Genomic DNA, 14,242 nt, shown 5'->3' with positions numbered 1-14,242 from the left:
ATGAACCTATATAGTACACTAATAATAAGTGTATAAATTAATAATAATTATTACTCATGATAATTATGGCATGATTTTAAATTAAAATGTTGGTTGGGTGACTTACAACATAAAATGTACTGTAATATCTACTAATATGCACTCACGTACTAAATGTTTAAATAAGGTTGCTGACAAAAGCGTTTTATAAAATGATAAACCTCACATTTCAATTTCTTCCATGGAATAAAAAATAAAAGAGGTAATCTTGACTCACAATTCTGGCTTTGTTTTCCTTTGCAGTTTGACAATTATGAGATAAACGGTCAGATTTGCAAGTTATAATTTGTTTTGTTTAATCCCAGAGCTCTTGGATCTCCAGCCGTTGCCTGTGACTGCACTGGGAAACAGGGAGTACGAGAGTCTATACAAGTTCACGCACTTTAATCCCATTCAGACGCAGATCTTCCACACGCTGTACCACACGGACACTAATGTCCTGCTGGGAGCGCCCACCGGCTCCGGGAAGACCATCGCTGCAGAGATGGCCATCTTCAGGGTCTTCAACATGTACCCCACCTCCAAGGTCGTGACCTCTGCTGTGTGTCTGGTGTAGCGTTGGGGAGCGTTGAATTTTAAGCAATTAAAAAAGAACAAATACAAAAATAGCAATGGCAACAAATAGAGACAACTGAACAAAGATGCGATTGACATAAAAAGTGTTTTAAGATTTCCAGGTACAGAAACTGTAATCAACATGTTTATCAACCTTAGTCTTATTGCAAACCATTTTAATTTAAAGGGGTCATATAATGGTACATGCACTTTTACAAGTTGATTGTACTGAAATGTGTGTTGGCAGTGCCTGTACACAACCATCATATAATGATAAAAATCCATCCAGTGTTTTTGTTTTAATCTCCTTATATGTTTTCCCCTGCCTCAAATCGAGCCGTTCGAGCCTGTGACGTCACACGCTCGGAAGCCCCTCCCGCGATTGTTAATCATAGTCTGCGCGGACCGGCGCGGTCATTGTTGATATGCTGGAGCACTGTCTATGAGCAGAATGGCGTCTAAGCGATTGTGGCGTTCTGTTCTTGGGTGTAATAACGAACACAGTCATTTTAATGTTCCTAAATCCGAACCGCTGAAGACGCAGTGGCTGAGTTTGTTTTCGAAGGGAATATTCCCCACGAGCAACGTCAATGCTCTCATGTTTGCGCGAATCATTTCACACACCAGACTGCTTTATAAACGAGGGTCAGTATAAAGCTGGATTTGCTAAGAAGCTGCTCATGAATAAAGGATCGGTACCAGATATTCGTGTTCCTGCTGAACCTCCAGAAGAACGGAAGTGAGTGTAACGTTTTATTAAACTTTATATTAATATTTATATTAATCTTTGCAAATCGCTAGCTGCACGCTTCACAATGAATGCGTTTAAGGTTTACACTCAGTCAGGGTACATTACGGCATGTTTTCTATGTATGACGTTCTCAATATAATTCATAATTCCACGTTTATACTGAACAACGCGTTATGGTTATTGTGTTATTGTGTTACAAACGGTGTACACTCAGAACAGAGAGGCGGAGTGAGCGAAGCTCATTATCATTTAAAGTCATATGCACTGAAACGGTGTGCTGAAAACAGAGCTGTTTTTGACCAGGTAAAATAAGTGTTTTCTTACAATACTAATGAGAATTTTTAAATAAAGTATATTACAAACTTTTAATTTAGACCCTAAAGAATCATATTAGCTTGTACAAAAATGGCATTATATGACCCCTTTAAGCTGAATATCATGAACTAAAATCAACAGGCTAAAGAACACTTACACAAGGAACTTCTGCCTATGATTTAAAAATACCATAGAAAAACAACTAGCCGAACTTATATCAACGCATTATTAAAGACACAATAAAAAATAGCAATAGCAACAAATAGAGACAACTGAACAAAGATACGATTGAAATAAACAGTGTTTTAAGATTTTCAGGTACAGAAACGGTAATTAAATGTAAAATAACACTGCACTTTATAAATAGAATTTACTTTATAAATATAGTTACAAAAGTTAAGTCAAGGGCGAGGGAATTTTCTCTTTGTCTTTTGTTGTTAGATTAGTGTTATTATGGAGACGGCAGCAGGAATATTAGGCTGCCGTCACTTTAAGAGTTGCACAGATCCAAAATACTGATGCACACGCCTGAAAACAACCGCTTGAATGGTTTAAAATCACATTTTCTGCATGTTTAGGATGTGTGTGTGCACCACATAAAACAGCGAGCGAGTCGTCTCGCGCTTGAATTGTTTAAAGTCATATTGAAAAGCTCACAAAAGAATCGATAAGAGGAATCGAAATTTAAATTTTATAAAACAAAGATCCGATTCCTGACCTCAAGTATTCGATTCCAGAATTGGAAATGATTTTCGATTCCCATAGTTCCTATGACACGGTGTAACGGGCATGTATCCGTGTGAACAGGTGGTCTACATCGCTCCTCTCAAAGCTCTGGTCCGAGAGAGGATTGAGGACTGGAAGATCAGAATCGAAGAGAAACTTGGGAGGAAGTGAGAGTGCTTATAGATTCTTCTGGCAAATATGTATCTGTTATTATACCCTGACCTTTATTTGCTCATTATCATCCTCGGTGTCTCCAGGGTGGTTGAGTTAACAGGTGACGTTACTCCTGACATGCGGGCCATAGCGCAGGCGGACCTGATCGTCACGACTCCAGAGAAATGGGACGGAGTGAGCCGGAGCTGGCAGAACCGCAGCTATGTGCAGAAAGTGGCCATTCTCATCATAGACGAGATCCATCTCCTGGGTAAACGCCCTCGTCTTTTTCCTTCTTCGCTTAGGGAGAAAATTAGTTTATAGATATGCCTGACATCAAGAAAAAAGACCTCAAATATATTGAAATCTAAATGTATGCTATTGCTAATATACACACACATAGCCGGGGTAGCGCCCGTTAGCTAGCTAAAGTTAGTAAGTTAGCAGACTGTTTCAATCCAATGACTAATAAACATAAAATAATCAATTTAAATTGTACTCGCATCAAACCCCTACTCGGGTTCAATGGAGGAGATGCTTGGTGCTCAATCTGTTTTACCTTACCGTTGTTTAACCAGCGCAACATATTTGCGATGTCATTAAGCCATTTGATAGATGTACCGCGGAACAAGTCTCCGGGTGAGTAGCCGGCCAGTGATAGCAACTATAGTAACTGCATGAGAAGACGCACGCCGTTGTAGTCAGCGTTTGGTCAGTTAATTTTGGTATTTTCTAAGTAAGTTATTAGCCCAATAGGCTTGAACACACATACAAAAATATCTTCCGTCCTAGAGAATATTTCTGTTCGTCCTAAACACAGACGCCATGCTGCACGCTTTCCCCTCAATAAAACAATAAACACACAACAAAAATGACAGCGGTGAGAAAACAGCAGTTCAGAAAGCATCTGATCACAGTCATGTGATGTTTGCACCAGCTCTGCAATTCAGCAGTCAAGATATGTCACATTCATTTATATAGCATTTTATAGAGTTGCTTTATTTAAAGGTGCACTGTGTAACTTTAGAGGCATCTAGTGGTGAGGTTGTGAATTGCACCCAACAGAAGTTACGGTGGCCGACAGGAAGTGATGTCGTCGTCTGAGACAGCAGAGAGGAGCCAGTTAAGCAATGAGGTTTCTTTACAAAGATATATGAAGAAATTAGGTTTACTTGATTATTCAGTAAAACGATATGTTATTGCGAATATTATTGTGACTTGTTCATCATTGTGTCAGTGCTTTATTCGCTGACTTTAGCAAGCTAGTTTGCACGAAGAACAACATAGTGACGAAACACATTTGTCCGCTCAGGACCACCGTAGAAACATGTGGATGTAAGCGGACCCGCGGTGTGTGTAGATAGAAATGGCTCATTCTAAGCTAATAAAAACATAACGGTTCATTATGAAAGGTCTTTCTACACCACTGAAAATATAGTTATGTATATGATATTGCATTTCTGTCAACAGAACCTCCTAAATATTACACAATGCAGCTTTACAGTATTAAACATTAAAAAAACATGCCAGTGTCGCTTTCAATTAGAAGTACTGGTTCAGTTTATGTTTTAAAGGAACACTCCAGTGTGTTCATGTGTTTACTAGCGTCTGACCTCGAAAGACTGAACAGAAGACATGAACCGGAGAAGATTTTCATGACAAAGTAGGCGGAGCCTCAGAAGCCACACCCACCTATTACATCATCATCGCCACAGAGCGATGGTAGATGATGAATAGATCGAAGATGTGCTTTTTTGGAAAGTTCGCTTTGGCAAGCTGATTTTGTTCGAAATGACGCCACACTAGTTCATTCTTCGGTTTTCTTTAAGTCGCCTTGACGTTTCTACGACACTAGTGGCAAATAGAAGAATTACAAAAATACAGCATGTTTTGCAAACGTGACACTTCCCCCGACTCAAACATCCCATCACTGATGCTCTTGTGTCTGAATGTTAGCAAATCCCAGCATCCATGTTCCAACATCTAGTGGAAAGCTTTCCCAGAGGAGTGTGAACTAATATTCTGCATTAAACGGCGAACAAACCACTGTTAATGGCCATGGTTTTGAAATTAAATCTTCAACAAGCACATATGCTGTTCAGGTGTCTACATATGTTTGCCTATGTAGTAAAGCTTCTAGCCATGTGTGAAAGTCAAGGACCTTGACATAAATGAATTGGACAGCTTCAGTCCTGAGCCGTGTGTAGTTGGATAAGATGATAATACCCCTATACACGAGTATCTGCATGTATTCACACACATGTATATGGGGGGTTCTTGATTTAATAGACTGATTAAAGAGCCTCCTTCAAGACACTTATTCTTGAAGGATGAATTATTTTGGTACACACAATTCAGGACATAAAAGGAGTTCTGTTCTCAACAGGCCTGCGTTAGTTTTAGTATTTTATCCAGACCTGCATTAATGTTTATATACAGGCTCACGTAAAACTAGGCTCACAATGCCAGCAACTGTAGTAGTTGATTATAACTCTACAAGTGAAATGTTTGTTTCTGCAGTTTCAAACAAAAACTGAAATGCCATCACACACACACAAAAAAAATGCATACATATTATTTTAAATCATGTAACTTTAAACTAAATTGCCTGTCTATTTGCCACACAACCAAAACTTCAAATTAGTTCAAAATGGCGGTACAGGACTGTATACCATATGAATCGAGTGGTTTAATCCAAGTCTTCTGAAGAGACTCACGAACAGCCTTTTATTCACATATAAACATTAGCACCTTTCACACATAAAGTCTTAAAGTCCCCCTCTAGTCAATAATTGTGTCCCTTAAAACTCATCTTTTATCACCAAAATGACATATTTAAAGTTTTTTCTTGAAAAAAAAAATCTTCATGTCTTACAATAGCTGGAATGTAACTCGACACCCTCGCCTCATTTAATATACGTGGTTCTATGAATATGCAGATGAGCCCCGCCTCCACTCACTCACTCCGCTCAGAGATCCACTGGTTGACGATCACACGTTGATCTGATTGGTTACAAGGTCGTTTGTGACGTCAGAAACACCAGCGATTTCAAACCGTGTTTTTGAGACTGTCTTTGGTTCACTGCAGTTTTAAGGAGGAAATACTCAGCAATGCTGTCGACTTATGAACTTACACATGGTGTGTCTTAAAGCATATTAAAAACACCACATACACACATAAACTACATTAAAAGCTGGATTTTCACCAGAGCTTTAACTTGTGAATTACATTTGAGAGATCATGATCCATGTGTGAGCAGGACCTTTTCAAAAAAGCCAGTAAATAGTTTCTAATAATAGCGTATAAAAATGGTATTGTTACAGTTGTTGCGTTTCGTTTGCCTTCACAGGTGAGGACAGAGGGCCGGTTCTAGAGGTCATCGTGTCCAGAACCAACTTTATCTCATCGCACACCTCAAAGTCAGTCCGTGTGGTGGGACTCTCTACAGCGCTGGCTAATGCTCGGGATCTAGCCGACTGGCTGGGCATCGGACAGGTTACAAACACACAACCCTCTCAACTTTCTCATACACACCCTTCCAACGTCACATCTCTATCTATTACATTTGATGCAAGACTTGCGAAATCGAAATCGCTTTTGGAGGCCATCCATAGACTTTATATACAGGCAAATTAAAACAATTTCGGGATCAGTGCTCTCCTTGCTCTTCTCGGATTTGATATGATTTGCATATGATTCACGGCAATTCAGATCAAGCAAGAAATCTTGGCATCCAAATCCTGTATTGAGTTGTTTTTTGGGGTTTTGTTGAGTTGGATGTAATTAATGGGTCTTGTTTCAGTGTAATCATGCTTCACTTTCCCCCATAATGATACGGGATGAAGTCAAAAGATATTATCTGTAACACTGCACCATCATTTTCATCCTGTTTCCATTACAGATAGCCGTCCTTTCAGTCATTCTGCGTTTATATGTGTATGTGTTCGCACACATCTATAAATAACCAGCACCCGTCTCCCAGCATGCAGCAGCATCAGGGCAGACAGCAGTGGTTATGTAAACGTTGTTTTACTATTGCTGAAATGTCACCCTGCGAGACAGACGGGGAAGGAAGGGCTGGGGGTCTCCATAAATCTGACGTGTGCTGTTTGGACTGAGGCGTCTCTCTAGCTGCCCGATCCATTATCCAGGCCTTTAAATATGTGCACACACGCACCCAGGCCCGGGCCACTTGTGTGAGAGCGTGGTTGTGGGACAGGGGACAATGACGGGCTGTAATTACCCCCAGATGGGCCACTCTGTCAGGCACACAGCCAGCTGGGCACTCCATCTCTCTCTTTATTACTGTCTTTCTGTGTCTTCTCACTTTCTGGCCCTGTTTTTCTTGCAATGTTTTGTGGCGCTGTGCTTATTCATCTGTCTGTCTGTCTGTGTTTCAGGTGGGACTGTTTAATTTCCGGCCCTCTGTTCGCCCAGTGCCGTTGGAGGTTCACATCCAGGGTTTTCCTGGGCAACATTATTGCCCTCGTATGGCCAGCATGAACAAACCAGTCTTCCAGGGTACAATACTACAGTAACATTACACACACATTAAAGGGAAAAGTTCATGCAGAAACATTTAATTGTGTAATAATTTACTCAACAAGTGTTCTAAATAGGGCTGTCAGTTAAACGCGTTATCAACGGCGCTAACGCAAACCCATTTTGCCGGCGTCAAGTTTTTTATTGCGCGATTAACGGTCTTTTTGGCCTAGCAAACTTGGTAGTTTTTTTCACATGCTTTTGCGACAGGACGCGGCGCTGCGCTATGAAACCCGTTCATTTCAATGGCTTGCGCCGCGCGAGGACGTTTTGTTGCTTCGTCGACCAAAGCGTAAGCGGATCTAGCTAGACCGGAAACAAAACAACAGGCACGCCGCACACACTTGTTTGGGTTTGCGAGCCGGCCAAATAGTAGGTTAACGTTACGTTTTGAGTGGATGACGAGCGCGAGACGCCGAAATGGATGCCAATAAGATTCTGAATGGAAAGTTTACTTTTAAAAAGTTGCCAAATGGTTCCATTGACTAGACCAAAGTGATCTGTGTGTTTTGTCGTTGTGAACTGAGCTATCATCATCACAGCGCGTCCAGTCTGAAACACCACTCGATGATGGCCAAGCACACACACACACACACACACACACACACACAGCTGATGCGAATTCTCCGCCCGCTCGTCAGTATTTCTTTCACCCTTTTATTGATGGACAGTGTTACATTGTGTGAGAGATTATTTGCTTCAAGTGAGAATGTTAGTGTGAAATTGAACACAGTCTATGTCAATGTTGTTTTCAATAAAAAACATTTGCACAAAGCAAGCCGATTCACTTTTCCATGTTGATAAGAGCATTAAAATGAGAAAAAAATAATGGGACAAAAAGAAATCAAGAGACATTTAGAATAGATAAAAATGTGCGATTAATCGTGAGTTAACTATGACATTAATGCGATTAATCGTGAGTTAACTATGACATTAATGCGATTAATCGTGAGTTAACTATGACATTAATGCGATTAATCGTGAGTTAACTATGACATTAATGCGATTAATCGTGAGTTAACTATGACATTAATGCGATTAATCGTGAGTTAACTATGACATTAATGCGATTAATCGCGAGTTAACTATGACATTAATGCGATTAATCGCGAGTTAACTATGACATTAATGCGATTAATCGCGAGTTAACTATGACATTAATGCGATTAATCGTGAGTTAACTATGACATTAATGCGATTAATCGCGAGTTAACTATGACATTAACGCGATTAATCGCGAGTTAACTATGACATTAATGCGATTAATCGCGAGTTAACTATGACATTAATGCGATTAATCGCGAGTTAACTACGACATTAATGCGATTAATCGCGATTAAATATTTTAATCGTTTGACAGCACTAGTTCTATCAAAACGATACATTTGTGTGACCGAAATTGTATCTAAAGTCCTCAAATCTCATTTGTGCTACAATATATTTGGAAATTCACAAAAAAAGGAGCACAAAAATTATATTTGTTAAGGAGTTTTACCAAACTATGTTGACTTCTACTTCTGAGAATTCAAGTTTTGTGCTTACATTTTTTTTTTTTTTATTGGTGTTAAATTGTATTGCTGATTTGAAATATGCTATTGAAAAACAATCCTGGCAAACAGTTTGGGAGATTTTAGTTCTGTAATGAAGGTTATGCGCTATAAACGTCCGTATTGTGTAAAACCGGTCGCGTCGCTTCCTGTTCAGGTCTTTCATATGCGCTTCGTCAAATATAAAGCCGTTTCACTCAAGATACCTTAAAAGGAGCGAGCAAAGATAATAGCATCACCGATGTCCATAGCATATGCAGATTGCTTTTTTTATCACTAACATTTTTATATTTAAACGGAATAAAACACCAACAATTAAAAGAAATAGATAGGTTAGCCGATTACCTTAAAAGTCCATAGATATCGTCATCAGTTCGTACTGTCATAGCACTTTCTCTGACAAGCGGATGCATTGAGACCTGTTTTCCTGCTTGTTCATGTGGCGTTCGGCATAAAGCTCACAGCACTATGTGCACCGGACGAATACAGTGTTGTTTTAATTAACACTCTGTGTGCAGAATTTGTAATAGTACAGTCATGAGTTTCCCCTCTAGGATTGGAAAATATCGTTTATACTGATATACTATATAGTCAAATTGATTCAAGTCTGAAACATGAGACGTGCTTTATAAATGAAGCGCTTCAAACTGAATCGTAAACCTATACGCGTGTTGTTTAATGCGTTTGAGATGCGGGTTCCCTCAGAGCACAACTTATATCGTATCGGTTATACTCACCTGTAAATTTGACTAATTCATGCAAGTATTTCCATTTCGCATAAGGATTTTACTGACAGCGAGCGAATTTATATTCAACTTTGCAGACTGCGATGAACGAGTGCCGGCACGCATTGGCGTCAAATAGACGGAGCGGATTAGAATGGGATGAAGCTATATATATTAAAAATATATAATATAATCGTATATATAAAACATATTTTGCATCCAAATGTGTGAGCACTTCAAATCTCTTCCTCCAACTACAACAGCTCCATAAACTGCAGTGTGTGTTGCAGCTGATTGCTACAATATTGACAGACGTTTTTATTATTTAAAGACTAACGTCATTTCTTTTCTTTAGCAAACCATTGTTTAATAAAAAGAAAAAAAATAGGGGGGTTTTTTTCACCCTGTTGTTCCAAAACATACTTCAAAACCATTTTTGTCATTGTTGTGTGCCGTTACACCCCTAAAATGGAAGGTCACCAGGTGAAATTGCCTAAAAGCAACTCGAGACAAATTACAAATTAATCTTTTGTACTTTAACCAAAATTGTACTTTTTTTTTTTATCATCTTGCATTTTTATTGCTTTTGTATTATGTATTATAATTTTTTTTGTTGCTTTTCATGCATTTTGATTGATACATTTATATTTTGACTCTCTCTCTTTTTCCGCTTTCCTGCAGCCATTCGCACACATTCTCCAGCCAAACCGGTCCTCATATTTGTGTCCTCACGCCGGCAGACGCGGCTCACGGCGCTGGACCTCATCGCGTTTCTGGCCACAGAAGATGACCCCAAACAGTGGCTCCACCAGGATGAGAGAGAGGTCAGAGTTCATCCTCTACAGTGGTTTTACTTAAACAGATTGCTTTTGCAAGTAATGGCTAAATAATGCAATTCTTTTCAAATTTACAAATAATATATATATCTGGGTTACTTTTTCAAACAAGTAGTGCATGTAAAAAAAAATTGCATTTATTGTTTGACGCTTCTTCTGTCCCAGTGTTGAGTATGGGAGGAGGTGTGTGTGTGTGTGTGTGTGAGCAGGATATGGGTGTTGTAGTTCTAGAGTGTGAGCATGTGAGATCTTTGTAGTAGTAGTTTTGCTTTCTCACAATGTTTCTGTTGTGAAACGGACTTTACAGTTGAAAATATAGAATAGAACTTGTGATAAAAAACAAGCGAAAAAACTTTTAATAAAAAATCAATCAATCAGCGTAATGCAAAAGTTTCCATAGAAAGTAACTAAGTAACATAATTCAGGGAGTAACTCAGTGTTGTATATGTTAACTTAAGTATTATATATGTTAAAGAGACCATATTATGCCCTGTTTATTTTACGTTAGTAACGCTCTGTTTAGTTCCTGTCTCTATGAAGCCCCTCCTTCTGAAAAGCTCACTGTGCTCTGATTGGTCGGCTGGATCAGTGTGTTGTGATTGGTCGAGCGCTTCGAGTGTGTTTGGGAAATGTCCCGCCCCTTTCCATAACCGCCAGTTTAACACACTACTAACTAACTCAAGCAGGCCCTGCCCCTTTATTCTGCGTATGAATTATGTAAATGAGGAATATTGTGACGTGTTCGTTCCCGGAAGAAACTCAAGACTACAGTAGAGGCGTTTCTGGAGTTCAGAAACACTGATACTCATATAGAGAAGAACTTTGTGAGTTTGCAGAGCTTTTTCATGCCTAAACAGCAACAGAACATGTATAAAAGCATTATAGTTCCTCTTTAACATTAGAACATGCAATTGCTTTTTAATAACATATTTAACATTTAATAACAATGACCACTACTTTAAAGCATTTATTAATCTAGGTTAATTTAAATTAATAAATATGCTATTCCTAATTGTTAATTCATGATGCATTAACTAATGTTCAAATGTAAAATGTGATGTATTAGTATAAGTTATGGTAACAAATACATATAACTAATGTTAACATATACAACATTATTCCAAAGTGTTACCTGAATAATTAAATCTGAGTGCCTTTTATTCAAAAGATATAAAAAACAGCCAAACTTTTCAGGCAAAACATTAAACAAACAGTAGGTTTTAAAAGATAAAACAATAGATATATTGTTGAAGATAAAATAAAACATTATAATGGTGATTTGGAAAATGTTTAGCCTGCAAATCCAGACCCAAATCTGAAAGGTTAAGTGTCTGGCGTTGAGTAATGAAAATCGCCCAACTCGAGGGATGGATGCCAGCCGAACAATGCATGCTGGGAAACTGTTAACATTTCAGCAATATTGTTTACTTTAAAATTATTTGACTACTGTGTTTGACTAGTTGGAATAAGATTTGGGGGAATTCTGTTGGTCTAAAATGGGTTTTTATAGCCTGGATCCCAGCCGAACTTAGCTCCGCCCACAACATTTGAGGATGGGAAGTTCGGTCTGGACTCGATCCGCTGAGAAGCAAGTATGCCCGAAACAGAGCTGTTCGGACCAATCAAATCACCAGGGCGGGCTTTATACGATGATGGACAGATGATCAACCGTAACGTAATCATCACGTCACCGAAGAGCGCTTGGGTTGAGTTCGTTTACAACAAAGATGGCCGCCGCTGGAGAACTGAGATGTGTAGAACAGCGTCGCGTCTGTTATAGGAGATGTAGACAGCGCATTCATTTTAAAAGAGGAACAGAGAACCGCCATCAAGGCATTTGCCGATCCAATCGAGTGCAGACGCATTTTCTTTCCTGGTTGGGTTGAAACGCCCCATAATCACAGCCCAATAGAGAGCCTAAGCCCCTCCCCTCCGCTTCCGGCTCATGGGACCTTATTTCGGAAAAAATATGTATGGTAGTCAATGGCGAGAGACAACTTCTCTTTTTATTCCGTCTGAACTGTGCCCTGAATTACACATATGATGCTTGTCAATTTAAAAGATAATTATGAAAGTCAAGAAAATCGCAGTTTGTCATGAAACAGAAGAGTAACATTTAGTTTTATGTGAAAATCGCTCAATGAACTACATCTCCCGGGAAGCGAAACAACGAGCGAGATCCGCTGCTCGTGTGTGTGCAGTCTGGTACAAAACACTCCGGCATGACGGCGAAACGTTACGATTATAACGGAAGTCTATAGAAACAATGACAGAAGTTAGCTTCAGTAAAGTTAGCATCAGTAAAGTTAGCTTCAGTAAAGTTAGCATCAGTAAAGTTAGCTTCAGTAAAGTGAGCTTCGGTAAAGTTAGCATCAGTAAAGTTAGCTTCAGTAAAGTTAGCTTCAGTAAAGTGAGCTTCGGTAAAGTTAGCATCAGTAAAGTTAGCTTCAGTAAAGTTAGCGTCAGTAAAGTGAGCTTCGGTAAAGTTAGCATCAGTAAAGTTAGCTTCAGTAAAGTGAGCTTCAGTAAAGTGAGATTCGGTAAAGTGAGCTTCAGTAAAGTGAGGTTCGGTAAAGTGAGCTTCAGTAAAGTTAGCTTCAGTAAAGTTAGCTTCAGTAAAGTTAGCTTCAGTAAAGTTAGCTTCAGTAAAGTTAGCTTCAGTAAAGTTAGCTTCGGTAAAGTGAGGTTCGGTAAAGTGAGCTTCAGTAAAGTTAGCTTCAGTAAAGTTAGCTTCGGTAAAGTCAGCTTCAGTAAAGTTAGCATCAGTAAAGTTAGCTTCAGTAAAGTTAGCATCAGTAAAGTTAGCTTCAGTAAAGTCAGCTTCAGTAAAGTGAGCTTCAGTAAAGTTAGCTTCAGTAAAGTCAGCTTCAGTAAAGTGAGCTTCGGTAAAGTTAGCTTCAGTAAAGTTAGCTTCAGTAAAGTCAGCTTCAGTAAAGTTAGCTTCAGTAAAGTCAGCTTCAGTAAAGTCAGCTTCAGTAAAGTCAGCTTCAGTAAAGTTAGCTTCAGTAAAGTTAGCTTCAGTAAAGTTAGCTTCAGTAAAGTTAGCTTCAGTAAAGTTAGCTTCAGTAAAGTTAGCTTCAGTAAAGTCAGCTTCAGTAAAGTGAGCTTCGGTAAAGTTAGCTTCGGTAAAGTCAGCTTCAGTAAAGTTAGCTTCAGTAAAGTTAGCTTCAGTAAAGTGAGCTTCGGTAAAGTTAGCTTCAGTAAAGTTAGCTTCGGTAAAGTTAGCTTCAGTAAAGTTAGCTTCAGTAAAGTTAGCTTCAGTAAAGTTAGCTTCAGTAAAGTCAGCTTCAGTAAAGTGAGCTTCGGTAAAGTTAGCTTCAGTAAAGTGAGCTTCAGTAAAGTTAGCTTCAGTAAAGTTAGCTTCAGTAAAGTTAGCTTCAGTAAAGTGAGCTTCAGTAAAGTTAGCTTCAGTAAAGTGAGCTTCGGTAAAGTTAGCTTCAGTAAGGTTAGCTTCAGTAAAGTTAGCTTCGGTAAAGTTAGCTTCAGTAAAGTTAGCTTCAGTAAAGTTAGCTTCAGTAAAGTCAGCTTCAGTAAAGTGAGCTTCAGTAAAGTCAGCTTCAGTAAAGTGAGCTTCAGTAAAGTCAGCTTCAGTAAAGTGAGCTTCAGTAAAGTCAGCTTCAGTAAAGTCAGCTTCAGTAAAGTTAGCTTCAGTAAAGTCAGCTTCAGTAAAGTTAGCTTCAGTAAAGTTAGCTTCAGTAAAGTCAGCTTCAGTAAAGTCAGCTTCAGTAAAGTGAGCTTCGGTAAAGTTAGCTTCAGTAAAGTTAGCTTCAGTAAAGTTAGCTTCAGTAAAGTTAGCTTCGGTAAAGTTAGCTTCAGTAAAGTTAGCTTCAGTAAAGTTAGCTTCAGTAAAGTCAGCTTCAGTAAAGTGAGCTTCGGTAAAGTTAGCTTCGGTAAAGTCAGCTTCAGTAAAGTCAGCTTCAGTAAAGTTAGCTTCAGTAAAGTGAGCTTCGGTAAAGTTAGCTTCAGTAAAGTTAGCTTCGGTAAAGTTAGCTTCAGTAAAGTTAGCTTCAGTAAAGTTAGCTTCAGTAAAGTTAGCTTCAGTAAAGTCAGCT

At 38.9% G+C, this 14,242-nt stretch overlaps 1 protein-coding gene across 1 annotated transcript in view; it reads left to right on the top strand.

Moving 5' to 3' along the window:
• Positions 1 to 14,242, top strand: part of LOC130078189 (activating signal cointegrator 1 complex subunit 3) — a gene marked incomplete at both ends in the record, with an annotated part of 215,830 nt that overhangs the window by 163,539 nt on the left and 38,049 nt on the right. The window contains 6 exons of the mRNA XM_056243713.1: positions 345 to 565; positions 2,468 to 2,553; positions 2,644 to 2,810; positions 5,890 to 6,035; positions 6,941 to 7,061; positions 10,036 to 10,178. Coding sequence (XP_056099688.1) covers positions 345 to 565; positions 2,468 to 2,553; positions 2,644 to 2,810; positions 5,890 to 6,035; positions 6,941 to 7,061; positions 10,036 to 10,178 — 884 coding nt within the window. The remainder of the gene's footprint in view (positions 1 to 344; positions 566 to 2,467; positions 2,554 to 2,643; positions 2,811 to 5,889; positions 6,036 to 6,940; positions 7,062 to 10,035; positions 10,179 to 14,242) is intronic.

This window comes from Rhinichthys klamathensis, unplaced genomic scaffold, assembly GCF_029890125.1.
Source record: "Rhinichthys klamathensis goyatoka isolate OS25496 unplaced genomic scaffold, OSU_Roscu_1.1 h1tg000829l_1, whole genome shotgun sequence".
Classification (NCBI taxonomy): Eukaryota; Metazoa; Chordata; class Actinopteri; order Cypriniformes; family Leuciscidae; genus Rhinichthys; species Rhinichthys klamathensis.
This window is presented reverse-complemented; position numbering and strand designations above follow the sequence as displayed.